The sequence below is a fragment of the Drosophila navojoa genome, chromosome 3 (genome assembly GCF_054131105.1).
Source record: "Drosophila navojoa isolate 15081-1374.11 chromosome 3, UAZ_NAV_1.0, whole genome shotgun sequence".
NCBI classification, from domain to species: Eukaryota; Metazoa; Arthropoda; class Insecta; order Diptera; family Drosophilidae; genus Drosophila; species Drosophila navojoa.
In genome coordinates this window covers 15,186,823-15,214,526 of record NC_142891.1, presented here as the reverse complement: position 1 = coordinate 15,214,526, position 27,704 = coordinate 15,186,823, and the positions used below count along the sequence as shown (strand labels likewise).

At 40.9% G+C, this 27,704-nt stretch overlaps 1 protein-coding gene across 1 annotated transcript; it reads right to left on the bottom strand.

Moving 5' to 3' along the window:
• Nucleotides 1-1,027: 1,027 nt before the first annotated feature.
• Nucleotides 1,028-27,163, bottom strand: Wnt4 (Wnt oncogene analog 4). Its single transcript, XM_030383297.2, has 4 exons — nucleotides 25,088-27,163; nucleotides 2,386-2,884; nucleotides 2,086-2,313; nucleotides 1,028-2,002 (listed from the first exon to the last, which is right to left on the bottom strand). Exons 1-4 carry the CDS (start codon nucleotides 25,849-25,851, stop codon nucleotides 1,760-1,762), a joined length of 1,734 nt encoding a protein of 577 aa, XP_030239157.2. The 5' UTR covers nucleotides 25,852-27,163; the 3' UTR covers nucleotides 1,028-1,759.
• Nucleotides 27,164-27,704: the final 541 nt, after the last annotated feature.

The window sequence follows — 27,704 nt, the reverse complement described above, 5'->3', positions numbered from 1 at the left end:
TATTTTTGAACTGTAAAAGCAGATAACAAACTGAGATACGTATATGTATGTATGTATATATTCGTTAGGTTTTTAGTGTATACTGTGAACTTTGATTACATTTAAGACTTTATTAATATTAAATATTTAAACTCCACTGACTATATAAAGCCGACTTGAAGAGGGCCAACAACGGCGATATTTCCATTAAGCAGTTGGAGCGTTTGACGGACGAAGTACGGAATTGTTGTATACATTTAATAATTATACATAAATAATACAAATAAAGGGAAATATGCAATATACATGTTAAGTATATAAATATTAAATCAAATTTAACAAATATCTATAATAAATAATTATAGCTAATATAAAAGTATTTATCTATGAAAATAAACATAAAATTTACTTATTTTTGTTACCATTTAATTTTGTTTCATTTCTATATGTATATATGTACATAAGTATATTTTCTTATCCACTTGACTCATGAGTTTGCACAAAATAATTTCTTGTTGACTATATTTATATTTGATGGTGTCACAGACATCGTCTACCTAAATATCTATAGCTATACATATAAGTATATGTATATAACTGAATTTGAGTTCAATATTTTGTCGGCTTTGCTTGCAATTTGGCAGACTTAAAAGCTCAGTTTTGTCTGTGTTTACAGATGTTAAGAGCTCTCCACTGACTAGCCCAGGCATAGACAACTGTTGCTGTGTAGCTGTCTGTGTATGTGTGTGTGTGTGCGAGTGTTTCTGTCTGCTAAGTAACAGCGCGTGGATATCGTGAGTGGGCAATTTGAGTTTGAGAGTTGTGCGAACTACTGTATTGTTGACAAAATACAAATATTTTCCAATTGCTGCACTCGCGCCAGTTCGGTGCGGTTCATTCCTGGTGATTCTCGTCTTGGCCGCGTATTGTAATATCGAATGCGATTCGGGAACCGCCAAGATTTGGCAAACTGAAAGTAAAATGTAATTAAAGCTAATCAAAGCGTCAAGTGCTGCCCGATTTGATCCCATTTAAACACATTTGCGGCTTATGTGAAACTTTTTATTTCATTTCATTTTCATGTATTTGTTTTTTTTTTTTGTTTTTGTTTGTTTTTGGTTTGTTTTTGTTTTTTTTTTTTTGTTTTTTGTGTATATTTTTTATGTTTAAATACTTATGAAAATTGTTGTTGTTAGCTTCTGCTGTGTGTTGTTGTTGTTCATATGAGTGATGTGAGTTTTTTTTATAATATTTTTTTTTCTTTTTTTGCTAAATGAAGTTTTTGCCATTTTTTTGTAGATTTTTTTTCTTGTTGTTGTTGTTCTGAATGCGACGGCAGCTAACTGTTACTATATATGTTAATATCTATAATATAAATGTAGGTCTATGCTTGTATATTTATGTGTGTGTGTGTGTCAATGCAAATGTGTGCATGTGTGTGTAAGAGAGAGAGAGAGAGTCTGTGTGTTTGTGTGATGATTCTTTTTGTGTTGTTGGCATTTCTATCCTTTTCTCATATCGTTTTCGTGTTTTGCTTATCATTTTCATCAAAGTTGATTTCAAGTTAGGAATGGAACAAAATACAAGCAAAAATCGAAAAAAACTTTACAAATTACATTTAAAAAGTACAAAGAGAGCGTGATCCTTAGATAGAGACAGATCCTTAGTGAGAGATAGATAGAGAGAGAGAGACGGAGGGAGAGAGAGATTGACAGATTGAGCGAGATGGAGTTACAGAGATACACTGCTCGAAAGGAAATCATTGGTGGGGCTTGCCTACTTATTTACAAAAGTATTTGTCCTCGAAGCGCTGACAATAGTCACAGATCAGCTGACAGCACAGACCATTGCTGAATCGGCAGCGACAATTCTCCACCTGTTTAAAGACGCGTGTGGTATAGCCACGCCCACAGCACAGATTCGCACAGTTATCGGGATGCAGACACTGGCGATCCTTGGTTACCGAGCAGTACGTGGGCGAGGAATCCAAATAATACAGCGTTGTGTACTGCGATTGCTCGTGCTGCGCCACATGAAATAAGGGAAAGTTAAAAAATATATAGTAATTGGAGAAAGATAGAGAATACATTAGAAACTGAAACTTACTTTCTTGCGTCGCTGTTTTGGTTTTTTCATGCGACTCGATGGGGCCTGACGCATGGTGCGCTGGTTGGGTGCCTTCCGTATGGCCTGGTTGTACTTCTGGCGCAGCAGCGTGGCCGTGGCATTGAAGTCAGCCATTTTCTTCCAGCAGGTCTTCATCGAACAGGAGCCGGAGACACCGTGGCACTTGCACTTGTCCATCATTAGCGTGGAGACGGCCTCAATGCCAACCTGTTTGGTTGAAGTTGACTTATTATTAGTGGTTTATATATTTATATATATTTTGATCTAAGCCAAACTTGCCTCAGAGTCATGTCGCAATATCTCAGTGACCTCGTCCCCATCGCCGCCGCGCAAGTCGAGAAACTTGCGCGTGACGCGTTTGCCGTGCTTCAGATTGTCGTTGCATCCGCCCCACTGAAAGTCCTGGTCCATGCGGTTCTGTTTGCTCGGCCCGCAGCTGCACTTGGTCATCCGGCCCTCGGCGCAGGCGCGCGCCACCGAGTGGGTCATGGCTGCCGCTGTGAGCGCATGCACAAAGGCCGTTTCCTTGTAGAGTTTCTTGAATATGTTGCGCTTGCCGCGCGTCTCGATCGAACAGTTCCAGCGATCGTAACGGAACTGATCCTCACAGTGGGTGGTGGCCAAGCGTCGTGCCTCGCTCAGAGTGGCCGGCAGACCCGTCTCCTTGCGGCACTGATGATTCTGGCGCCGTGTGGCGGGCATATAGCGACAGGGGCCGCCCACCTGGCCCTGCGATGTGAAAACGGCCATGACTGTGTGCTCCGAGATGAAATGTTCGCTGTAATATCAAAAAAAAAATTTTTTTAATTTTACAATATATATGTATATTCATATATAAAATTTTAATTTCAAATGATATCAAAACGTTCCAGCAGATTGGTGGTTTTTGTCTTTGCTAAAATGAAATCAACGAAATTTCGTTAAGTCTGTTAGGCTGCCTTGGCCTGTCATATGTCTTTGCTAAGTATGTACACAAACCAGTGGCTGCAAAATCAAGTGCGGCAGCAACAAGCTTTTTGTCAAGGTGAAACGGTTTTATTTCGAATTTCTGGAACTAGTAAATGCAATTCTGGAAATCAACAATCAAAAATTTATAAAAAATGTGCAATTTACACAGAAAACAAATATTAATTGTAATTGAATTTAATTGTATTTGTATTACTAGAAATTTCTCGACAGATAAGACACACCCATAATTACTGTAAGAATTGATAAAGAAAAACCTCTTTTTCCTTATCAGCTGTGACCCATTATGAAGCTTCCAAGAATTGCATAGCATTTCGGCAGAGTTTATAAAAAACTTTTATTATATACCACCATTTATTCGGGGCTTGCTTTTTAAGTGTATCTGCTCTGTTTTCATAATTCCGCCTCACTTCCTGTCCAGCTTTGGGCAACGTGCAACGTTTCTCACTCGCGTGCTCAAACCCACACACACACACTCGCCCTCTCTCTCTCTTGCTCTCTTTATCTCTGTCTCACGCTCTCTGTGATTTGCAGGAAATCTTAAATTCTCATAAAACTTAAGTGCACCGTAAATTGGCGTATGAGTAACGATCTCAGCATTTCTTGTCTATTTCCGTCTACGTCGCCGCCTCGGGGCAAACACAACGCGCGCCGCTCATTGCCTCGGTTTACCTCTAGCCTCGACCCATAACAATTATGCTATGCTCCGCCCACCGCCCACAGCCCACTGCCCACCGCCAGCCGCCCAGCTGTCCGTTTTGATTTAATTTTTGCCTCTTCATAATTTCGTTTGTTTTCTTGTTCTTCTTCTTCTGTTGCACGTAATTTAGCTGTTGCGTGTGGGAAAAATCGCGCGCGTTTCTAATGCGAAATTAATTTGCTTAGATTTTTGGCAATTAATTAATTAATCAAGTGCTTCCAACTGTTTACAAGTTGCTCGACTTTGCTCCACGCGGTAGTTTGTTTGGCGCTTGCGCCTCAGCGAATTTTTATCTATTTATCTCCCGCTGTTTTATTTCGATATTTGACGTAGTTTTCGATTTGATTAAATTATCATTTGCAAATGGATTGCCTCAGCTGCGAGATGTGTACCTGGGTTAGTTATGTGGCTCTACCTGAGTGGAAACAATTTCATTCATACAAACAATGCGAAGGCTGCACATTCCTAAACAAATTCATCAGCATGTCAATGATTGTATGTAGAGTATTTTCGATTCAGAAGTGATATCATATGGAATCTTTGCATTGCCGGATATTTGGTAAGGGAGCATATTTGTATTTGTATATGAATGAAAGACAGGCGTATGCTATATAATATCAGTGGTAATCTAATATTTCGCTCAAAAGGTTCACTGATGAAAAATTGACATTACTAAGAAATTGTTTAAGGACTGATTTATATATGCATATTTATTTATATATACAATTTAGGACATTCTTTCAGAGAACGTGGATATCGAGCTTAGTTGACTATATATACATATGTATATATAAAATAAATATCATATAATATAATAATAATGAACAAATATATAATTTAGCTACTCTTGAAATTCAAATTACATGATTCAAAAAATAAAAAAAAAATAATAAAAAAATTAAACAAAAAATAATAATAAATAATATTGTATAGTGATCAAATATGTATACATATATTATTATTATTTTTCATTTTTTATGTAAATCCCAAAACTGTATCAGCTAAAATCTCTCTCAGCTCACGGCCTCACTTAGAAATATTTACGACTTCTATTCAAGCAAATGCCGATCGATCTTATTGTCAATATCTCAATCAATGTACTTATGTATATTTATCCATTTGTATCAACAACGATTTGACGCAACAACAAAAGACAGTCTTCAATTACAGCTTAAAGCTCATGTAAGTCGTTGTGTAAGCTTAACCATTGTTGTTCTCATTGTTGTTGTTGTTGTTGTTGTTGCAAGTGCAGTGCAAAGCGCATTAGTCAAAGCCCACATATGAGAAGCTGCCCCCACACACCCCACACACCCCACACACCCCACATACCCCATATTCTCATGTTACCCACTTCAAGTTGGTTAATGTGTGTCGTCTTATGGCATGGAACATGTGGAATTACCAGCTCAGTTTGACTGTGTCTGAGTGCGAGTACGAGTCTGAGTATGAGTGTGAGTGTGCGGGTGTGGGGGCGTGTCACTTAATCCTTTTGACAAAACGTTTACATGCGAAATGATATACAATTAGCTATGCAGGTGGGCGTGGTTGTAAGCGAGAGATAGAGAGAGAGAGAGAGAGAGAGAGAGAGAGAGAGACATAGACAGGAGTAGCGGGTTACTCTCTGGACTTGTGTGCACTTTAATTTCACAAATTTAGCTGCCAGCAATTTGTATCTTTGAGATACAAAGTAGTTGAAAGCTATTAAAACGGCCACAGAGCAAAACAAACTGTAAAGAGCTATTGTTGTTGTTGTTGTTGTTGCTGCTTGGCAGGCCAAACAACAAATTGATAGGCAGACAGACGTATGCACGGACATACGGATGTGTGCCAGCAAACACAAGTGAGAGAGAGAGAGAGAGAGAAAGAGAGAGAGGGCCACAGGCAGACAGAGAGCGAAAGAAAAGAGTGAGTGAGAGCGAGAAAGGGGCGACTATAAAACAAAAGTGTTGATGGATATTTTCCTCGTGCGCTGACTGACTGACGACAACGGCATTGAAGTTGTACCTAGCTGTTGTTGATGATATACCATGCACTCAACGTGATTATTGTAGTGGGTATATGCAAGGCCTGAAGGAGTTGGACTCATCAAACATTTTCATTTTGATGTTGTCTCTTTGTTTGTTTACAGATTGCATATTTTAATTATTTAATTATATGTCTTTGTCATTCCAGAAATATTTTTATTTTTATTTTATGCATTTTATTATATTTATTATATTAATATTTATTTGTATCAATTTAAATTTTGATTTTTTTTTTCTTTAAATGATGTTAAATTTACTAAGTGTGTAACTTTGTTCTTTTAGCAGATTTAATTTATATTTGAAATCATAAATTAAGGCATTTTAATGTTATCTTTGTACATACTAAATATCTAACTTTAAAGCACTGCTTGTAAAAAAGTAGCCCCCACGCTGATAAAAAAATTAAACAGGGTACCACGCCGTCCACCCCCTGAGCATTAAATTACTTATTTTAGTCTTAGTTGTTGTTGTTGCTGCTGCTGCTTTGAGTGCTACGCATTTGTACAGATTTATCAAATTTTCAGAAACGTAAAATATTTAACACACACACGCACACACTCACACACAGACAGACACACACACTCGCACATACGAGAAAGAAATCCCTTTGTGCTGTGGCAAAAGCATTTTATGGACTTACAGTTTAAGTCGCCGCAACAGCAGCAGCAGCAGCCAAAGAGCATATCAAATGTGCAACAGCAACTGCAGCAGCGGCAGCAGCAGCAGCAGCAACTGCAGCAGCAGCAGCAGCGGCAGCAGCAGCAGCAACAACAGCAACTGCTGCAGCATCAGAAAGCGATTTGAAAGTAGTTCGAAATTGAAATCGACACAGGAACATAAAATCTTTTTTAAGTAGCATATGCATATGAGCTGAGTTGGCTGTGGACCGAGGCGCTGGCTCTCTTTCGTTATTTCTTTATTTTTTTTTATGGACTTTTACCATTTGCATTTTATTGCCAAAACATAAATGCAGCTGATACCAGCCTCCCCCTCCCGTGCCAGAGTCGTGCCCACTTTATTTATAAAACGTTGCACGAGCTACCGATTGTTGTTGAATTTGGATTCGATTCCTCATCTGCGCCTTTGGCGTTCTGTTTGTTTTCCTTGGCCATTGGCCTGTCACATAATTTCAACTGAGAACTTCAATTAAAACGCATTGGCCAATTGCAAATGCGAAATTGAAAATTGCGAATGGCAAATTGCAAATTGAAACTTAATCGCATTGTTTTGTAAATGGGCAAACGGCAAATGAGGCAACTGCCTGCGAGGCGCATCCACTTTAAGTGGCAATGGGACAGACCGCCAGACAGCCAGACAGCCTGAGACAGCCAGCAAGACATTCAACTTGGTCGAGTTGACAGCGTCTCTCCGTACGAAGTATGCCCCACAGATTCGCTTGGTTTGCTTTAATTGATGGCAGTCTATTGCAGCCATTGGGCCCTCAATGCGGAATCCATTAATTGGGAATGGAGGCTAATGAGCCATCCGATGCTTGAGCAATTTCTGTCATAGCTCTTCCAATTACAACTTCTATGGCCATCAATGACTAAGGACAGTCGATTGGCATTTTATAGACTGGAAATAATCGTATCACAAAATATTCCCAAAAATAAAACTATATTAGTCTTAATTGTTTATGGAGCTTGATTCCTTGAAATATAGCTTTCTAATTTTTATGTGAGTCCATGAAAAATGTTTGTACATAAAATAAATTAGCCTCAAATTAGAAATTTTCGGAAAATATGTTGAGTTTATTTTAAGAAAACTAGAACATATTTATTTTAGAATCATTTTGTTTATCTAAAATATTTTGCAGCTTATTTTGTTGTAAATAGCGTGAGTTTATAATTTACTTTCATTGCTTTCGTTTCTCATTCAATGATAACACGAATTTTGCTTTGCTACTCCAAATTTGGAGTATAATTAAGAAACCAGTTGGATGTGTTTTTGGCATTCGTTCTTCCGGAATTGTGATTCGTTGCACTTAAGTAGATTTAATTTGAGTCATTCGGCCTGCTCCCGTTTCGCTAATTGCCCGTTCGAATGCTGTGGCTCATTGTGAAAGCATTTGCCAATATATCAACGGCTTGGCCATCTGTTCTGTCAGTCCCACAGCAGTCCCCAGCAAGCAGCTTAAGAGCAGCTCCCAGCGTACCCCTAGCTGCCTTGGCTACCTTTGTCTGAGAACCGTCGCAGGGTGTTTGTCCCCTCGGTCTTGCAGTTATTTTATGGGCCAGTTTTGCGACACAGCAAAACACTTCAAAATGCGCTGTAAATATGCGCTTAAGCTGTGAAATTACAAGCCAGCAACAGCAGCAGCAGCAAAAGCAGCAACAGTCGCTGACAGGCCAAAAATTGCAAGCACGAAACCGCAAGACAAACGTCCGCCTTTGTTACGCCCCTCTCCAGCCAGCCAGCCAGCAGCAGCAGCAGCAACCCCACGTTTATGAGGGCGGTTGTTGCTGCTAAATGCTGATGTATGAGCTGATGCTGTTTTTATTTATCGCTGATGTTGTTGTTGTTGCTGTTGTTGTTGCCCGATTTCGACAGCGTTAAAACATAAAATATGCTGCCGCTCATAGTCCTTGTTGCTGGCACACTCTGCTGCCCCTCTGCAACACCCACAAGCCTCAGCCCATGAATAATGTTGCAGCGGCATGGGGGCAGCAGCAGGAGTAGCAGCAGCAACAACCGCTGGTGGTTGTTTGACTGCTGCTGCAGCGGCGCTTCATCATAAAAAGCGCATCCTTGCCAGCGTCCAGAGAGTAGCTGCGTTCAAGATTATGGTCATCAATTTTGGCATCAAGCGACGACGACAAACAGTTGTAACCGTAAACATTGTCAGCTGCTGCTGCTGCTGCCCCCACAGTCACAACAGCAACAACAACAGTAGAAGCAGCAGCAACAGCAAATGTGCCCCTCGAGAGTTGGCAAGGGGACGGTGGGGGTGAGGAGGGTGGGTTGAGTCTCCGTTAAGGCATTTTTATGGGCTGGCTCATAAAATTTGTGCATGGGATTTGGTTGAACAGTAAGTAGACAATAAAATGACGTCGCTGCTGTTGCTGCTTCTTCTTGCTTCATTTTTTTTTCAAAATTTTTAATAAAAGCTGCGGCAAATGATTAAAATCCAGCAACATCGACTGCGCAGTAGCAACAGCAACAGCAACAGCATTAGCATCAGCAACGGCAATCAATTTATGCCCACCCAGGCAGACGGCCTGGCAACGAGGGTCGCTTCAGCACTTGCACACTTTCCTTAATGCTCTATATATATGTATATTGTCTCGTTGCCTTTTGTTTTTGCTCTTGCGTGGATATATTTTCATTTTTAAGCATTTTTACGGCTTACTCAGCTGCGGCTGCCGCTGCTGCTGCTGTTGGTGTTGCTGTTGCTGCGGTTGCAACCTGGACGTTTATTTACTAGAAACTCTACTTGTGGCAAACAAATCCAAAATGCAAGCAACGTTAAAGTTTATCATTTAGCTGGCACAGCCAAAAATGCCATGATTGCTGCTCCTGCTGCTGTTGCTGCTGCTGTTGATGCTGGGCATGTTGCTGCTGCGTGTGCGCCGTAAAAATGCAATAAAAATCTTTACGACATATTTCAGCCTGCAGCCCCTCATACGGTATTTGTACACTTCACACCTTGCCAGCGCATCTTGGGCGCTTCCTTTCTGCCCTCAAGTTGCTGATGATGTTGCTGCTAACAGCGTCGCATCTGGCGAGCAAGTTTAATGCGACCACTGCTGTTGCTGTTGCTGTTTCTGTTGCTGCTGTTGCTGTTGCTGTTGCTGCTGCCTGCCTTTGTATTTAACGCCATTATCGTAGCTCATTTGCCACGCCTCCGCATTGGAGCTGCAGCTGCTGCTGCTGTAGTTACGGTTGCTGCTGTTGCTACTGTTGCTGCTGTTTCTGGCCACCCGCTGCTTGTGTCATCAGCAACGTTTTGTTTGTGCTGCATAACTTGGCTTTTTATTGGATTTTCATGCATTTGACAGCTTCATTTCGATTATGCGCTGCCTGTGAGATGCATAAAAATTGAATTGTAATTGCCAACAGCAGCAGTAACAGCAGCAACTATTGCTGTCATTGACACTTGGCAACTTTTTTATTCACATCCTTATTGTTTGTTTTGTTTTGGTATATTAAGTTACAGCCTCGCTTGTTTTCAATATATTTTTGAGCATGTTGCTGGTACTCAGCAGCAACATGTGGTCGAGCTTATGCAATTGCAACTTTTTTGTATACATAAATTGATATTAAGTGAAAATGTTGCTGCTGATCAACTTCTTTACAATGATATCCAGCAGCAATATGACTCCTAACAGCAGCAACATGCCGTTTAACAGCAGCAACATTACTTTTAACAGTAGTAATACGCCTTTAAACAACAGCAACATTAGCTATGGTCAAATTCTAGCTGATTATATTTCTAACCGCTCTTTGCTTTTGTTGACAGTTTGCTGGCAATTTCAATTGCCTGATTGTCTGCAACAATTATGCCTGATTTGACACTTAAGATATCATAGTTAGGGTTTCATTATGCCACTGCCACGCCCAGTCCAGAGAATGGACGGCCTTAAACTTGTTGAAAATGCCAGCAATTAGTTTGCTTATGTATTGCTGCTCACTCCTCACTTAACAATGGGCTTGCCCTTTGGTTGCTGCAATGCTTCCGCTTTCTAGTTGCGCCGCGGCAGCATGAGCAGCATTCATTAGACTGCGTTGCCTGCTGTTGTTGGTGTTGCATTGAATACATTGCCAAACTATTTTTCAGCTAATATTAGCCATTGTTGTTACTGTCGGTGTAGCTGTTGCTGTTGCTGTTGGTATTGGTGTTGCTGTTGGTGTTGCTGTTGGTGTTGCTGGTGCGCGTTCGTATTTGTTTCTGCTTCAGCAGCATTCAGGCAATTTGTCTGCATTTCTTCTTTTCCAGCTAGCGCATTTCGTTTGCTATTCTATTCGTTCTTATAATTCTATGGCTCGCCACTGCATTTTACAACTATTGCCCTGCTGTTGCCCTGTCACGCCCCATGCCCGCTGCTAATGCTGCGCGCTGTTGCTGCCCGGCAGCAGCAGCAGTCGCTGCCATTTCAACGTAAAATTTATCAGGTAATTTCTGAATGAGGAAGTTTCTGTCAGATCTCTAATAAGCAGGGGGGTGTTGCGACTGCTGCCACTTCTTCCTCTCTTTCTCATTCTCTCTCTCACTCTCCGTCCTCTGCATTTTGTTGTGATTTAATATTGTCGAAACATTTCAGTTATTTATGAGAAGTTCCACGGCTATGGCCACTTGACATTTTCAGCCTCGCGTATTTATAGAAATGTCATAACATTTTCTTGGGCGCTCTTCTGCTTTTACAAGCATAAGCAATTAAATTTAACTGCTGGAATTTGGAATTTTCTTCATTTTCCAACAAACAGGCAACAAACCCACCCACCCAGCAGCAGCAGTGCGTCGGAACTCATCAAAATTGACAGCGCATACATTTAAATTAATTTTCTTAACGCATTTCTCTTTTTTGGAGGAGTCGTGGCGATTAATGAATAATTTCCGTGGACTAAGGCGGCGGGCGCTTGGTCACTCGGCTCAAGCTAGATCCTCTCTGCTGGGCTGAGGCGCTGAGAGACGCATTAAAATTAAATATCGGCAGCAGCATCTGTAGCAGCAGCAGCAGCAGCAGCGGCAGCAGCAGCATCAACATTAACTTTAACGCAAAACGCAATCAACATTAAAAGTTTTGCTGCTGGGTTTATGTGTGTGCTCTATGGAGGCGGGAGCCGGGAGCCGGGAGCCGGGCGGTGGCATGTAAGTATTTTAAGCGCACTTTTATTTGCTTTCATAAAAAGTACGACTACGTTGTATGGGCCAGCGATAAGAAGGCCAAAATGCGTTTCGCATAAAATGCGTTTTTATGACCATGACGAAAATGCGAAACGCACCCAAAAATAAAGGCGAACCCAGCAGCTAAGCGGCATATCGCAAGAGCCAGGCCGTGACATGGCCACAGGACGTGGAGGGGCCAGCGGGGCAATAGGTAAGAGGGAGAGGGAAAAGTCATCACTCCATTGCCAATACATCAGCAGCTCATTTGGTGGGTGGGCCAAGGAAAAGCAATGATGTATTAATGGACGGTCACGTACCGCACATAAGATTTCTAAAAGCAACCCTCGCAAATGCTTTCGAATAGGCCATAAAGGCGGGCAGTGGGCGGCGGGTGGAAGGCGGCAGGCGGTGGCCTTGTCAGCTGGCATCGAGTACTCGAAGATAGCAGTATGAATACACTCGCATATGAGCATGAGTGCCACAGCGAGTACCCACGGGTACTTGTGTGTCAGCTGAGGCAGCTGAGGCAGCTGATGCAAGCTGAGCAGCTAACGGACGAGCGAAAATATTTCTCGACAGCTCTTCAGGCGCTCATTGAGTGCTAATTAGGCAAATGCCTGTGCCGCCTCCTCACAAATTGGGGCCAACTTGGCGCCACATGCACACGCTACGTGTGAGAGTGTCAGCGAGAGAGTGAGAGGGACAGATGGAGAGGGAGAGGGAGAGAGTGAGTGTGAGTGTGAGAGGGAGTTTGAGTGCTTTATTTTCTAAACAAATCAAATGCTGCCAAGCGCGCATTCAATCAGACAAGTTGATGTTGCTGTTGCTGTTGTTGCTGCTGTTGCTGCTGCTGCCGAGGTGATAAAACAAGTTCATATGCTCGTGTGGCTGCTGCATAGATTACACAAAACACACTCTGCCCTAGCTATTTGTTGAGTTTACAAATCAAATTATTAGCTAATTAGTTAAAGACCCAACTTCCAGCATTTTCTCTGTTGAAACCTTAACTAGATTATATCATTAATTTTAAGAACTTTGTAAACATCGAAGCAGAGCTTCAATGGCAAATGGATCAACTTTTGTTTGAGTTCTCTTTTTTTATGTTTTCCTTTTGCTTTTAGCGCTTATTAATTATGGGTTTGGCGCTTCATAAACAAATTTACTACGTAGCATCTTTGAAGGAGAATGTTCTCGTCTCTTATAAATACATGCATAAAGTTGTGTAATGTTTTTATCACTGAGCTGTGGGCTTGTGGTCAATTTTTATGTACACATTATATTTATAAACATATCTTGGCATTTTATTATTGATTTTCTTTTTTAATTTTTACAACTATAAAAATATTTTTTGAGAAAGAAAGTTTGATAATTTAAAATATAATCACAAAATTACATAAAAACAAAATTGAAAATGTAAGTAAATGCATAAATGCTCAAAAACATTTGTAACTTTATTAAAATTTAAAATGTTTTTTATATGAAAAATTTTTGTAATTATTTTTTTATTATTAATTTGTAATTAAATATTTTTTATTTATTTTTTTTTTTTCACTCATAAAATTACATTACCAAGCTTTTAATTTTTTTTAAACTATATTTTGTTATAAAAAAAATTTATAATAGAATATTAATTTTTTTTTTGTAATTTAAAAACATTTTTTGATGACCTAGTTTTTACATAATATATAAATATGTACATATATAATATTTTACGTACATATGCATACAAAAAAATATCGTCAACTTCATTTATAAGATTTGGAAACTTTTTCAATGGACATTTATTGCCTTTCAATTAGCCACATTTCCATCTCATGTGACTCTCGACTGTTAATCTACTCAAGTTCCCATAGTTTATTTGACTTGGCGCGTTTCTGTTTGGCTAATCCGCAGTTGTAGAATGTCACGCCAATTAGTGAGATCTGCTGGAGGCTTCCGCAATCCGCTTGGCCAAATATCATAAGTTCATAACTCAGCATTGAGTGCTCGACGCAGCTGGGAGATGGCTGAGTGACTGTGTGTGTGAGTGTATGTGTGTGTGTGTGTTGGCAGTCGAAACCGTTGGCAACTTCCGTTTGTTGTATGCCGCATTTCGACACTCCAACCAATTTAAGCCAAACAAATGGCCAAACAACCGAAAAATGCAATCCAATTTGGTTGCAGCATTGCCTAGGGGCAAGCACATGTAGATATTTGTCGAGACGAATGGCGAGCTGCCACAGCTGCCACAGAGTGTGGTCGACTCTGGTAGGTGGCTCGGCCGGCATATTTGCTGCGCCTGTCAACGCCAAGATGCGCTTAAGCATTATTAATTGTTTATGAAATGAACTGCGCCGGCCACTAAACAAATGATAATGAGCAGCGAAATATGCAAACGCTGGCTAAGCAACGCTGCGGCCAGAACTAGCGAGAGATCTGTGGACTGTGGATGGATGCCACGGCGTGGCAGCAGCAGCATGTGGCGGCCGCCGCACATCCATGCGACTGGGCTGCCCCGTCGAACAGTCGGCAGGCAATTTTGCATAATTTCCGAAACACATGTTGCCTTCAATCATGCGCGAAGCAGCCGCAGCTACAGCCACAGGCCCAGGTCAGAGATGCATGTTGCATGGGGGCAGGCAGAGCCAGAGACAGTGAAGGCGGGGCAGGAGCCACAGTCAGAATCAGTCAGAGCCAGTGCCACATAGACAAATTGACTAACTGACTAACTGACTGAGGCCTGCAAACTCGAACCGTGATGGGGCACAGTCAGAGGACAGGGACTGGGCATGGCACTGGCACTGGCACTCGAATGCGCGCCTTGTCGACTGGCAGCAGCAAAATCAAGTGAAAATGTAGCGGAAAACATTTTAATACTAATTACAAAGAATTTGTGCCGCCGACGTTTGCCACTTTTTCTTTTATTTTCCAACTCCTCTGTATGGCTGCATACACTTGCTCTGCGGCAACATCAGCTTGTACGAATGACTTGCAAATTTTTAACGAGCTCAAAATTAACACTTTCATCTAATTGAGAGAGCTATGAGCTGGAACAGCAAAAAAATGGAAATAATATTTAATATACTTAAATTAATGCGCATCAATTTTATATGGCTATAAAAGTTTACATATGAAAAATATATATATTTGTTCCACTATTTTCAATGCTACAATTTACTGTTAATAATGTGGATTAATTTGAGCCCTTTATACTTCAATATTATGTAATACATATAGTATATAACTAGTAAATTAAAATTTATGATTAATGAGACAAATTAATAGCGAGACAAAATTCGTGAAAAAATAAACCAACTTAGCTAAAAATATATATTTAATATCACTACTCTAAGCTATCTCTCTCCTCTTTTAAGAGTATTTAAATACTTTGAGATTAAGCTAGTCGAGTAGTTAGCTCGTATTTATTTTCTCTGCTGTGCTCTGGTTCACTCTCACTTTTGTGTTCGCGCTGCTGTTGTGGACTGGCCCCTCTTGATTCTTATTTCGATTTCCGAAAATAAATGTGGGGCGGTGCAGGATGAGGAGCAGCGTTTGCGACTCTGACTGCAGTTTAATTGGAAAAGAGTTTGTCCAGGCCAGCAGCCAGAGAGCAGAGAGAGAGCGAAGAGAGAGAGAGAGAGAGAGAGAGAGAGAGAGAGAGACAGACAACAAGAGGGAGTGAGAGCCAGTTGCAGTTGCTTGGCTTGTGAGTTCGCTGGCGGCTTTTTTCACTTTAATCAAATCGCTTTATGACAGCTCAGATATGCCGACAAATGACACACAAGACACATAAACGTCATTAAGTAAACACAAGACTCGGCACGATCCGCAGCTGGGAGTTGGAAATCGGAATGGGCATGGGAATGGGGACGGTACTGGTAGCCGCACTGGGTGACGGCTGTCGGGGATGTGGTCGGTGCCATGCGGGTGGCAGGTGAGCTGCTTGCCTGACATTAAACGCGTGTTAATTTCAGTTAATTTGGGGAGGGATACGCTTTGTCTGTGTGCCCGGCACAACAGCAGTAGCAGGGGCAGCAGCAGGGGCAGCAGCAGTGGCAGAGACAACTGCAAAAGCAACTCGTCCGTGCTCGTGTCCATCCATCAACACGCGCGCTTGCTCCGACAGCGGACGCTTCACTGCATTTGTCAATCAGCAGCAGCTGGAGGAGGTTAGCAAGGGGCGCTCTGGGGGTATCATGCTATCGCTGTGGCATTTTCATGCTTGTGCTGCAGCAGCCCCAAGGTCCATTTCCATCGCTCTGTTCACTCTGGTCTGGCACTCGTTCTGTTTCTGTTTCTGGTTCTGCTCGTTGATCATGTGGCGCCAATCATAGCAAAGTTTTGCTCTTGAAATTCGCCCGATCAGACATAGAGAGAGAGTGTGACAGGCCTGGCAGCCGAAGAAGATCGTCTTTTCAAGTGCATATTCGTGTTGTGGCTGATCTACACAAAATGGCACTTGTTTGGCCTGAGCACTGGAGTGAAGTGGGTGTGGGTGTGTGTGTGGGACTCTAAAACTCACTCAGGCCAACATATGAAGTGCATGCAAATGGAACTATTTATATAGGAGATTTTCAGCCTAATTATGCAGAGTTCCGCTTCTTAGAGAACCACATAAAAATTGTAAAAAATATTCACATTATATAATAATACGAATATATTAAAATAAATAAAAGAGTTATTTTAGGTCTGCCCGATATATCATTTACAAGTCTTAGCTCAGCTGCATTGTTTGAGTTGATGCATTAGAAATAAGGTCAATGCAAAGTAACGATTAAATTTTTATAAACACCATTTTCACATCATTTATAATTATAAAACTCAAGTGGCTTCAGCGATGATCACTTCGGCAACATGAGAGATTCTCTATATGTAGATCATATTCATATTCAAATATATATGCTTTAATTGTGGCATAAAACTTTGAATGAAGATAAAATAGGAAAAACAGTAAAGGAAAATGAAAAACAAATATTGAAGAATAGAATCAAACAATATAATTAACACCATTAATATTTATGCATTAATATTAAAAAAATAAATGAATAAAAATAGAAATACTTTTCGATTGATTCATTCTTTATAAGCCCTATTCTCACATAATTTGCTTTTATAGATCTCGAGTTTCTAATCGCTGCATCTATTCCCCATTTGATCTCCGCCCGCAGCAACAGCAACTATGCGGATTTTGCAAGACTTTCATTTAGTTGACTTACAAGATGCACTGTTTGAAGACTTCCGACGACTCCCCATCGATTGCATGTTGACTAAGCTGAATCATTTCAATGCTCATGCAATGCTCGCAGTCGACAATCGAATAAAGCAAACTATCTCACGGCATCCGTTTGTAATCAATTGCTGTTATCCATTTCATCTTTCTCCGCCTCGACAGCAAATTGAATTAAAATACCAAACATACTTGATTTCTTTACTCTGGCTTGATTTTATTTTGCTTTTTTCGGTGGTGTCGGCAGCTGTTTTTCTCATCTTAGCTCTGTGGCTCCCCCCTTTTCGTTGTCGCTCATTTCCATAATTGTTGTTTTGTTGTCTGATTGTGAGCTGCTTGGCTTTGTGTCGCCGCCGCCGCCGCCGTCAGTTGTTGTCATCATTTCCATTGTCGCCGGCTGCCTTTTCAGGGTCAAATTGCCAATTTATATTGATCGGCCGCCGAGACTTTGGCCACGCCCCCATGCAGCACGCACAGCCCCAGACAGAGAGAAATTCAAACACCTACACTCAAAGCTGGAGAAATGCAAGTAAATCTAGTCGAGCGACTAACGACTAACGGCTAACGCTTTAAGCAACAATTAGGCTTAAAGATCTGTCGAATGCGGCGCGTCTTGACTCTTGTCGCCAATTTGCGCAAATTATGTGCGAGCCTCTTAAAGTACCGCTAAGTGAGTGTCGGGCCGTGACAGCAGAACAACAAAACAACAGAACAACAACAACAACACACACACTTATACAGCGTGGCAGCCAAAAGTCCAATTATGTCAACAGCAACCGCAACAGGCGCAACATCAAAGCTCGACGCTAGGTGCCGGAGCCTGCGCCGAGTGCTGCTGCCGACAAAGCAACAGTTGCCACGGCAAAAGAGAGTTGCCTGGCCAAGAGCCGAGGTTTCAGCTGCTTCTTCTTACTCTTTTTTCTTGTTCTTTATAGGTTAAACCGTTTAACAGGATGTGACTGCAATTTAACTGTTAACTGCGTGTGGCAAATGCTTTGCGGCTCACTAAACTCCTTCCGTGCCCCAGGCCCGCAGCAGAGCCAACCCGCCCGCCCGACCGTCCGCCCGCTGCACGCTAGACTCGCCCGCTTTGATCTCTTTGATGTGTGCGTGGAGAGCGCCTCAAGGTCCGCTAGAACTTCAAGGTCCCACTGCTATGTGCCACATGTGCGTGTGTCTGTGCCCTTCTGTATGTGTGTGTGTGTGTGTGTTTGAGTATGTGGCACTGTTTGCCTTTGATGCAACTTCCTCAATGCGCTGCCAAACAGACACAACTTTGGCCACAGCTAAGACATTGCACAAGATCAAAGGCAACTACGAGAAAGCCATCAGCATCAGCAGCATCAGCAGCATCAGCCAGCATCAGCAATGAAAGCAGCAGCGGCAACAGTTATTGCTTGAGCATCAGCATGCACATCAGCTAAATTCATTAACTCCTACACAGGCTGCTTGCCTGATTGGATTTAATTTGTTTTAATTTTGACACCTTTAGAGATGTGTTCATACTCTTCCCTGAGAGTCGCATGATTTTGTCTTCAATTGGCTGATGCAAGTTTACTATTTCAGATATCTACATCATATAAAGTGTTTATAATAATCGAAAAACATTTAACTTATCAAATAAAAATATATATTGATAATTCTCTTAAGTCGAGCAAAATCCTAATCACAAGTCAGGTTCAATATCTTTAGCTCGAATCAAAAAAATAGTTTAGTATGTCCTTATTTTCAATATCTGTCCACAACTAAAAAATTTAATCTTTAGGAAATAAATATGTATTTAAAAATATGAAAATATATATAATCATATTTTATAATATTTTTATTTTCATATAAAATAAATATTAAAAATTTTAGTTTTAAATATTTATTTCATATGCATATATTTTTAATAATTATATTCATATTTTTAAGGCATTACTATATGTGGCCTAATAAAGTTTTCAGTCAGTATCTATCCATTTATTTGGTCTAACTATTATTAAAAATGTATAAAATAATTTATTTTATATTATAATATTATTAGTTATTATTTTAAATTTAATTTTTTATTTACGCACATATTAAAAAGTTTTCAATTATCTATTCCACAAAGTATCAATAAATAGACTACAATAAAAAGTAACTATTGTTTATTAGAGTATTAAAATCTTCACTATACCCAATCAGACACAAAAAATGGAATTCCCATTTCACTTTTCTGATGCCTGCAGCGCCTGAATCTCAGACTCAGCCACAACTCAATTCGTTTGATTTGCTTAAGTCATTTTTAGGTTTTTAGGCACATTAATTACATGAAAATGCATTTAACGTCACGGGAACAATCAACGATTTTCCATTTCCATTGTTATTGACTGCAGGCTGCCTGCAACCCTCGCAGCGTCTGTATGACTCAGTCGCAGACTCAGCCTCAGCCTCGGACGCGGAGTCGGACTCGAGCTCGGTTTGAGTTTTCAGTTTTATTAGATAGATTCATTATATGGCCAATTTATGGGGCGATTTCTTTCGGGCATCCAGCTGCTATTTTCTATTCACTGATTTTACTTTTATTTATTTTTTTATGGCGCAGCTTTGGCCAAGTCACAACAAAGGATGCTGCTGATGCTGGGAGTTTAAACCGAGCTGGAAAAACTGAAAACCTCCGAGTTTATCATTAAGACAAAAACCACGAGCGAACGGAAACGTCTGCGTCTACGAGCAACAGCAGCTGCAGGGCAATGGTGGGGAAGGAGAGAGAGAGAGGGGCCAGAGGGAGAGGACAGTTGGAAATAAAGGCAACGGCATCATAAAACGCAGCCATCAAAACGACAAAATTAAAAGTTCAAATGGCAAATGGCAGGCAAATTGTTGGCCGCAAAACGGCTAGAAAAGCAAATCATCTCTGCTAAGCAAGAAAGCACCGAAATTTGAATGAACTTTTGGCATATGATAAGAGGTGTATATAAGCTTAACAACTCATATGATAATGCTGGTAAAAATAAATATATCTTCCACTTTAAATTGTCTAGAAAATTAGTGTATAAATATTAATTTGGGACCGAAATATTATTGAAATTAAATAAAAGAAAATTACTAAGTCAAATGCTTAACCTTGAAATGAATATTTTTATGAAAATATATTCAAGTGAAAAAAATATATATATATTTATATATATATAATATTTATTAGTTAATATTTTTTGGCAGAGATAAATATTTCGGAAATATATTTAATAAAATAAAATTAAATAAAATTGTATTCATGAAATATTTGTTTTTATAGCTTCAGCGTAAATATAAAAAATAATTCATATTTTAAAATTAAACTTTAAATAGTTCGTGAAAGAATATATATATTAAATAATTATATGAAGAATTTTCAACGACAGTTAAAAATAAATTTTTGATCAATTTAATTTGTCTACTCTGCATTATTTTTTATTATTTTAACTAACTTTTGTGACTTAGCAGTGCAACAGTTCCTTATCATATTTTTGGCTTATGCGTCACCAATCGATTGACTAACTCGAAATGCCCTTAATCGTGAGATTCGAAGACAAAAGCAAATTAAATAAAAGACCACAATAATAGAGGGAAAAGGAAAAAGTTTATGCCTGCAATTACATTCTGCAAGGCCATAATATTCAGCAGAAGACCAAGAAGGGCCGGCAGAGTCCGTGGTCTAGAAATGGAGTAGTTGTTCCTCCCCAGAGTCGTCTTCATTGTCGTCGCTGGGATATTGAGACAAATAAATTCGTTTTATTTTCGGTGGTGCCACATGGCATTGACTGCAGCAGCAGCAGCAGCAGCGGCGGCGGCAGCCAAAGAATTGCCGCACTTCTTTAGCGGGGATATTTTTAATTTGGTGGCAAAAAAAAAAAAAAAAAAAATAGAACATGAAAACAGAAAACAAAACCAAAAGTTTTGCACATAATCGTTATCGTCAAATTGCGCTGGGCCCAGCCCTGGAAGAAATATCATCTGGCATGTACCAGGGAGAAAGCCAGACTCGTAATTTGCGGCCTGTGCTTGCAGCAGCAACAAAAGCCGTTCTCTGGCTTTTCTTTTGCGTGGAAATTAACATTTTTATGTTTCCGCCAGGATGCCAGACACTATAGAGATTGGAAGAAGCATAGCGCTACAAGTACCCCAGATATAACAAGAAAGAGTTCAACTTTTCTGAAACTCAAAGAACTCGCATAGTTAACATTAAGTTGTGCTTTTGTTCTCGCAAACCCAGTCCAAAGGAAAAGCCAAAGGAAAAGGCAAAGGCAAAGGCAAAGGCAACCAGGGCAACGGTAAAGTAAGTAAGTTTTAATTACTGTTTGACAAATATTTAACCAGGGGTATGAGAGTCGCATAGGGCAGGGGAGAGAGGCCGGGGACATGCTTACGCACAATTAAGCAGATTTTTGCCGCTTGTAAAGCAAATGAAATCACAGCAGGCAAAAAGGATTGAGGAGTTGAGTTCCTTTGGGGTTGGGCCCCGGAAACTGGGGTGGCGGTTGGCTTTGTTACACCCTGTAACAACATCATTTTGCGCCGTATAATGTCATAAATGTCTGTTAACAAAACAACAGACGTCACTGAGCGAGACGCCAGACTCGGAGCGAGACGGTGAGCGAGACTGTTAAACATTATTACATTATTTGCCTTTTGCTTTTGGGTGAAATTGAAACCAACCCTGCCCAACTCTGACCCCCCGCCTCTGGGCCCCTTGCCAGTCAAATTTACGCTTGATTTTTTTCTTCCAGCTATTTTGTGTTTTTCGGTTTTATTTGACTTGGCTGCTGAGTTGCTATATAACTGGCAGCTACTCCTGCTACTCCTGCTACTGCTGCTGCTGCTGCTTCCTCTTCTAGCTCTTCTTGAATTACCAACAATACGCAACCCTGCAAAGATTAATTGCGCCTGGCGACAGGGTAAAGGCGGCGACTGGCGACGCATCGCATCGAGTGCCCGCCCGGCTGGCAATTATTACATTTTCATTACATCCCCTAATCAGCTTTTCTGCATATTGATTCCTGTAAACAGGCTCTGGCTCTTGTCCGCAGTTGTATTTGCATATGCCGGTCAGCCGCTGACATCGGCCGGGAATGCGATTCGAGTAGTGAATTGTTTAAGCAGGTGTTGAAGTAGTCCACACCCAGCTGGGCGGGGCACTTAACATCAAGCGGGCCTATGGAGCATGCAAATATGACGGATGTGCTTGTAGAATTTGTAGAATTCAATCTATCAATTGAATATGCGTATATAGAGCTGATATGAATACTTAAGAATATTGATGTGGCCTGAATGAATGTAATATTGGAATATAAAATATACTTCAGTTGCTGCACATGTTACTTATATGAAATCCAAGTAGACGGCTGCCGTGGCAGTCCAAATATATTGGATAAAAATAAAAATAAATAATGAATTTAAATTCTATTTGTACTTCTCTTTAAGCCGAAAAGCCCAACCACACTTACATATATATATATATAAATTAAATTTAACAAATATATATATTTTTGAATATTTTTTTGGATCAAATATATTATATATTTTTAGTTTTTTATTTTTACTATAAATTATTATTTTCATTAATTTATTTTTTTTTAAATTGAGCTAATATAAAATTAAAGCCTAATTAAAAGCTTAGTGTAGAGACTTTCAGCTTGATTATTATAATTTTTATTTTATACTTTTAAAGGAAATATTCATGTACAATTAAATATTTATTATTAGAAAAAGTATTTATATCTACAAAAAAAAATTATAAAAACGAATTTGCATAGCTATATATATTTTTATATAATCAGCATATTTGCTGCATAATTTTGGCGTTTGCATTTATTCTGCCTAATGACTTATTCTTTATCCATGATTTATTCATTATGCTGATAAGTCACAATTGAGTGCTTCAGCTTGACTTATGGCTGTATGGCTAATGCAAATGACTTCAGGCTAAGACTGAGCTCGTGTTGTCTTTATAGAATTCTCCGAGTTTTAAAGACGGCGCTTAAAATCAATAAAATGGCTCGTTGCAGTGCACCTGACTTAGCTGCGGCAGGCAAAAAGTGCGCCGGCTAAGCAGAGTGGCTCATCAAATGGCAAATGGCCAAATGGGCAAATGGACGCCGGTAAATAAGCCGATTAATTGTAATCAAGCGGGTGCAACTGTGGACAGTGGAAAGTGGACAGCGGACAGCCTGTCTAATGGCTTGTTGCTGGCTATCGATTAGTCTGGCCTGACGGCTGGGTCAACGTTTGAGCAACTAAAACACTTTCTACCCCATTGCGAGGAGCGTAAAGAAATCAAATTAGCCAGGCATCAGGCGAGTACGATATTGCGCCCGTTTGGCTATTGTGTAATAAAAATTTCCCAGCTGGCCAACACGAAGGACGAGCAGCCGTTGGAGTTCGAGTTGGGCTTGCAGTCGTTGCTGTTGTTGTTGTTGCTTTGGTTTTGTAATGACAAATAATAACCGTTGCCCGGAGCTGCCAACGGCCCCAACTTCCCCAACAGCCTGTCCAACTCATGCCACAGCCGCTTCAGCCCTTTATGGTCGCTGTTGTTGTCGCTGTTGCTGCCGTTGTCAGTGGGCAAATTAATGTGAAGTGTAAGTAAAATTTACGCTGGACTTCGCTGTTTGCTAATAATCATAAAAAACGGCTCGGCTCGCACATTTTGACAACTGGCTGCTGCCTGGATCGCGACGCAGCCACGCCCCCAGTGCCCAATCCTTGCAATGCAGTTAAAACTGTTGTATGTTTTTACTTTGCTTTCCTCGTTTTGTTTTGTTTTGTTTTTTTTTTTAGCTGACAGGCGCAAAAAGCGAAGCAAATATAAATAATTTTACTTTATTGTCTAAACGCCTCTTTCTCGACTACTGTCTCGGTAGATTTATGTTGCATTTGTCAGCAGAGCTTCGGGTGGTCCTCCGGCTACTGCAAATTCCCCATACTTATTTATTTAACTGCTTGCGAGCTCGAGATCTTTCTGATTGACTGCTGCAGCTGCTGCCTGGCTTGGCTGGGCTTGACTTGACTTAGCTTGGCTTAAATGTAAACAAATAAATGCGACCATTTTTGAGCAATTAGTTTCATGGCAGACATCAAAGCGCAAGCTTTTTAAAAGGAATCCAAATTATTTGGGTAAACACTTTCTGAAGTCATAGAAACACTTTATTTATATATATATTTTTTTCCGAATTGTACTTTAAGAAAAATAAGCAAAGAATAGGGGAATCCATAGAAAAATATCATATTAAAGTTTTTGTCTGGATTTATATTCATGGGAAATTTAATTGTATAGAAAAAAATAAAATAAAATAAAATTAATAAATTCATATTAAACAAAATTTTTAAAGTATAAATTATAATTTAATTATAATTTCATGACAAACATGAAAGCTAAGAAATTTTGATTATAAAATTTCATACGATTGTTAAACCAGTGAAACTTCTATATTTGTATGAAATATACAATAAAATGTTGGAATTAAAAGTTAAAATGTTTCAATAATCTCAATAATAAGCAATATAAAATAGTAAATAAAATTTCAAAATAAAATGTTATGTGATGTACTTGTATATATGCATATATGTATGTATGTACATATATAACTCTAGCTGTTCTCTAAAATTGTATGCAGTTATGTGTGGCTCAATAAAATGTATACATATATAATATACAAGTGTGTATGTCTTTTGGCTGATAAAATAATTGTCAATTAACATTGATGTAAGAAGTAAATATTTTCCATATCAAGAACATTTTTTATAGACATTTCATGGGTTGTCAACAAGTTTCAAAGTGCCTGTATAAAGTCCCCAACTTCTATGCAACCTAATCTAAGTCTTGTTTAGATTTTTTTTATGATGGGCGAGGGTCACTAACGATTTGCAGTTCATTTCAGGGTTAAGCGAGGCTCAAGACTCAATTTTAATGCCCGGAAAGAGATGTACAACCAGTCGCTATAATTGCGGGTTGAAAGTAAACGTTGATTTGTAAATGGCTCAATCTGTGGATTGTGGGGTCAGGGAGGAGATCGGCAGGCGATGTCAATGGCAATTGGCCTCGGGCCAGAGAATGCCATAAAAAAAGAGAAGAGAAGAAGAGTAATAACGCATGGGATGCCCCCGGCTGCTCGGGCCACATTAATAGGACAAAAGCAAAGAATTTTGACGAGCAGCGCCTCAAGTTGAGCATCTTCATCAATTGATGATAAGATTTCACTTGTGTTCGCCTCGTCCAATTAAGCGTGTGCTGCAATAACTGTTAAATTACTCACTATTGGTTCTGCATATCCATGCCGCCGCCGCCGCCGCCTCCGCCGTTGGCGACTGCGCCTCCTGCTGCAGCTCCTGCTCCGCCAGCGCCCGCGCCTCCTGCGGCGCCAGAGTTGAGCATGGTGCCTCCGTAGCCGCCTAGGCTGCCCTGCATGCCCGGCATGCCTTTGGCGCCCACAATGATGCCCAAATTAGCCAGACCCGCCAGCTGATGTCCAAGTGCGTGTCCTTGTCCGGCGCCATGTCCCATGCCGTGTCCCATGCCGTGCGCCATGCCGTGACCCATGCCATGTCCCATGCCATGTCCCATGCCATGTCCCATGCCCATGCCCATCCCGATGCCATTGCCTGCTGCCGGCGCGCTCGCCGTGCTGCTGCCCAGGCCGGCCAGTCCGCCCAGCTGATTGATGGCCGCACCACCGGCGGGCAGCGGCATCGCAGCACCACCGGCGCCGCCCAATTGGCCAGCGCCCGCGCCGAGCAGCGTGTTGAGCAGCGTGCTGTTCGGGCTGGGCTTGCCTAAGAGTTGTTGCTGCTGCTGATGTTGCTGTTGCTGCTGCTGCTGGTTGCTGTTGATGTTGCTGCTGTGCAGCTGTTGTTGTTGCTGCTGCTGCTGCTGATGTTGCAGTTGCTGTTGATGTTGATGTTGCTGCTGCATGTTGACATTGCTCTCGATGCTTGGCAGCAACAGTTGCTGCTCCTGGCAGCGTCCCAGCCGGCCGAGTAGGTGCAGCAACAGCAGAAGGCTAAGAAATGTTGTATGCATATTGATGTTGTTGTTGTTCTTGTTGTTGTTGCTTGATATCAATAATGTATTGATGATGTTGTTGCTGTTGTTGTTATTTATCGTTTTGGTTGCGGTCTAAAGTCTACTTTTTGGCGTGTTTTTTGAATGCGTGTTGTCGTAAGTTAAGTACTTTGTAGTTAATAAATTACTAAATGCTAGTTACTACTTAATAAAAAATGTGGTTTATATTGAATTAATTATTTTAATTATATTTTAAATGCAAAAAATGTTTCCTTTGAGTGATGTATCAAAAAATTGATTTCAAATTTCTAGTTGGATTATATTTGATTTCGTCAGGGGGTCCCTATATTGAGATTATGTAACTTTGATAGATATATATATGTATGTTAATATATATTTATATATAAATGGGCATATGTGATCTGGTTTCCGATTGGATTTGTTTTTCCTGAACTCTTTTTCGTTTTTGGACTTCTTAATACTTTTCGTTTGATTTGCGCGCTTTGTTTTTCTTGGCTGGCTACATTTTGTTTTTTACAAACATTTTTTCTGTTTCAGTTCACCATTTGCATGATTCAAATCAAAAACACTTTTTTCTGGTTTTTCGATTTTCGATTTTCACGTGAGCACTTCAAACGGTTTTCGTTTATGCGTGTTTTCTTTATTTTCACATTATCAATTGTTGATTTATTTGGTTTAGAGCAGCGGCAGCCGCCGCCTCCTGGCCGATCCAGTTGGCTTCCTGGAAACGTTTAGAGCTGCGCTGCCGAGGGCGCAACATCAAAAGACCAACAATTCCAGACAGATCCACCGATCGGGCGCAACGAAACCCGTTTGAACAGACGACGCGCCGCGTCCGCCTCAATGCCTCACGCCGATCCATCCATCTAAACAGGCTTAAAGGTCTCTCTCGTTTATTTTGTTTTCAGCTTTTTTGTTTTCGTATATTTCTGAAGCCAGATAAAAAGGCGCCGACTGCGTCTTCAATGTAATGCGCGATTGGGGGCCGGCCGGCCGGCCACGTCTCCCAAAAAAATCAAACACGCGCGCGCTCTTGTTCCGGACTCGATCGCACGGAAGTTCAGTGTCCCGTGGTCAGATTGCAGCGGATATGATTGACTCGCTTGCCTCTGGCCGAGCGGTATTCGACTCACTTTCACGTCTCACGCTTCACGCTTACGCACGGATTCGCTTAGGTTTCCTGCTTGAACTGACTTGGACTGTGTGCGGCACACACGTGCGTTCCACAGCTCGTTCGGCACTCGACTGACGACTGGCTCGACTGGCGACGACTGCGACTAGCTGACGGCTGGCGGCTGCTTCGTGTGCTCTCGTCTCGTGTATCTTTTGGATTCACCAGCGTCGTCGTTGCCCGCCTCTGATAGGCACATATAAACTGCGCTTGTTGTTGCTGTCGCAGTCGCTGCTGCTGTTGCTGCTGCTGCTGCTGCGACTGATGCTGCTGGCGTTGTTGTTGCGCATGGTGAGGAAACTCGCTGCTGCGCAGCTAGAGCCAGTGGTAGCTGTCAGCACCGTGTGTGCCCCGCAAGAGATACAATTGTATCTGCCGGCAGTGGGCTCGTTCGTTAATAATCGCACGACAACTTGTCAATGCAGCTGCGCTTTGACTAACCAACTAATCGTTGTTAATCAGCGCTCATGTTAAGCCCAAGCTGTTAACTCTCTGCAGCTAACATAACACGCTCAACGCCAGCCAGCCAGAGGTGCGCACTCCACTGATTGCAATTTGTTGATACAACAATATTGGGCTCTGGCTGGGTGGTCCGGCATTCCATGGCAAACTGAGCGCCGAGCAATGCAGTCTCAAATGCAACTGCCTCGAATTGCATGCCATTTGCCGTTGAGCTTTG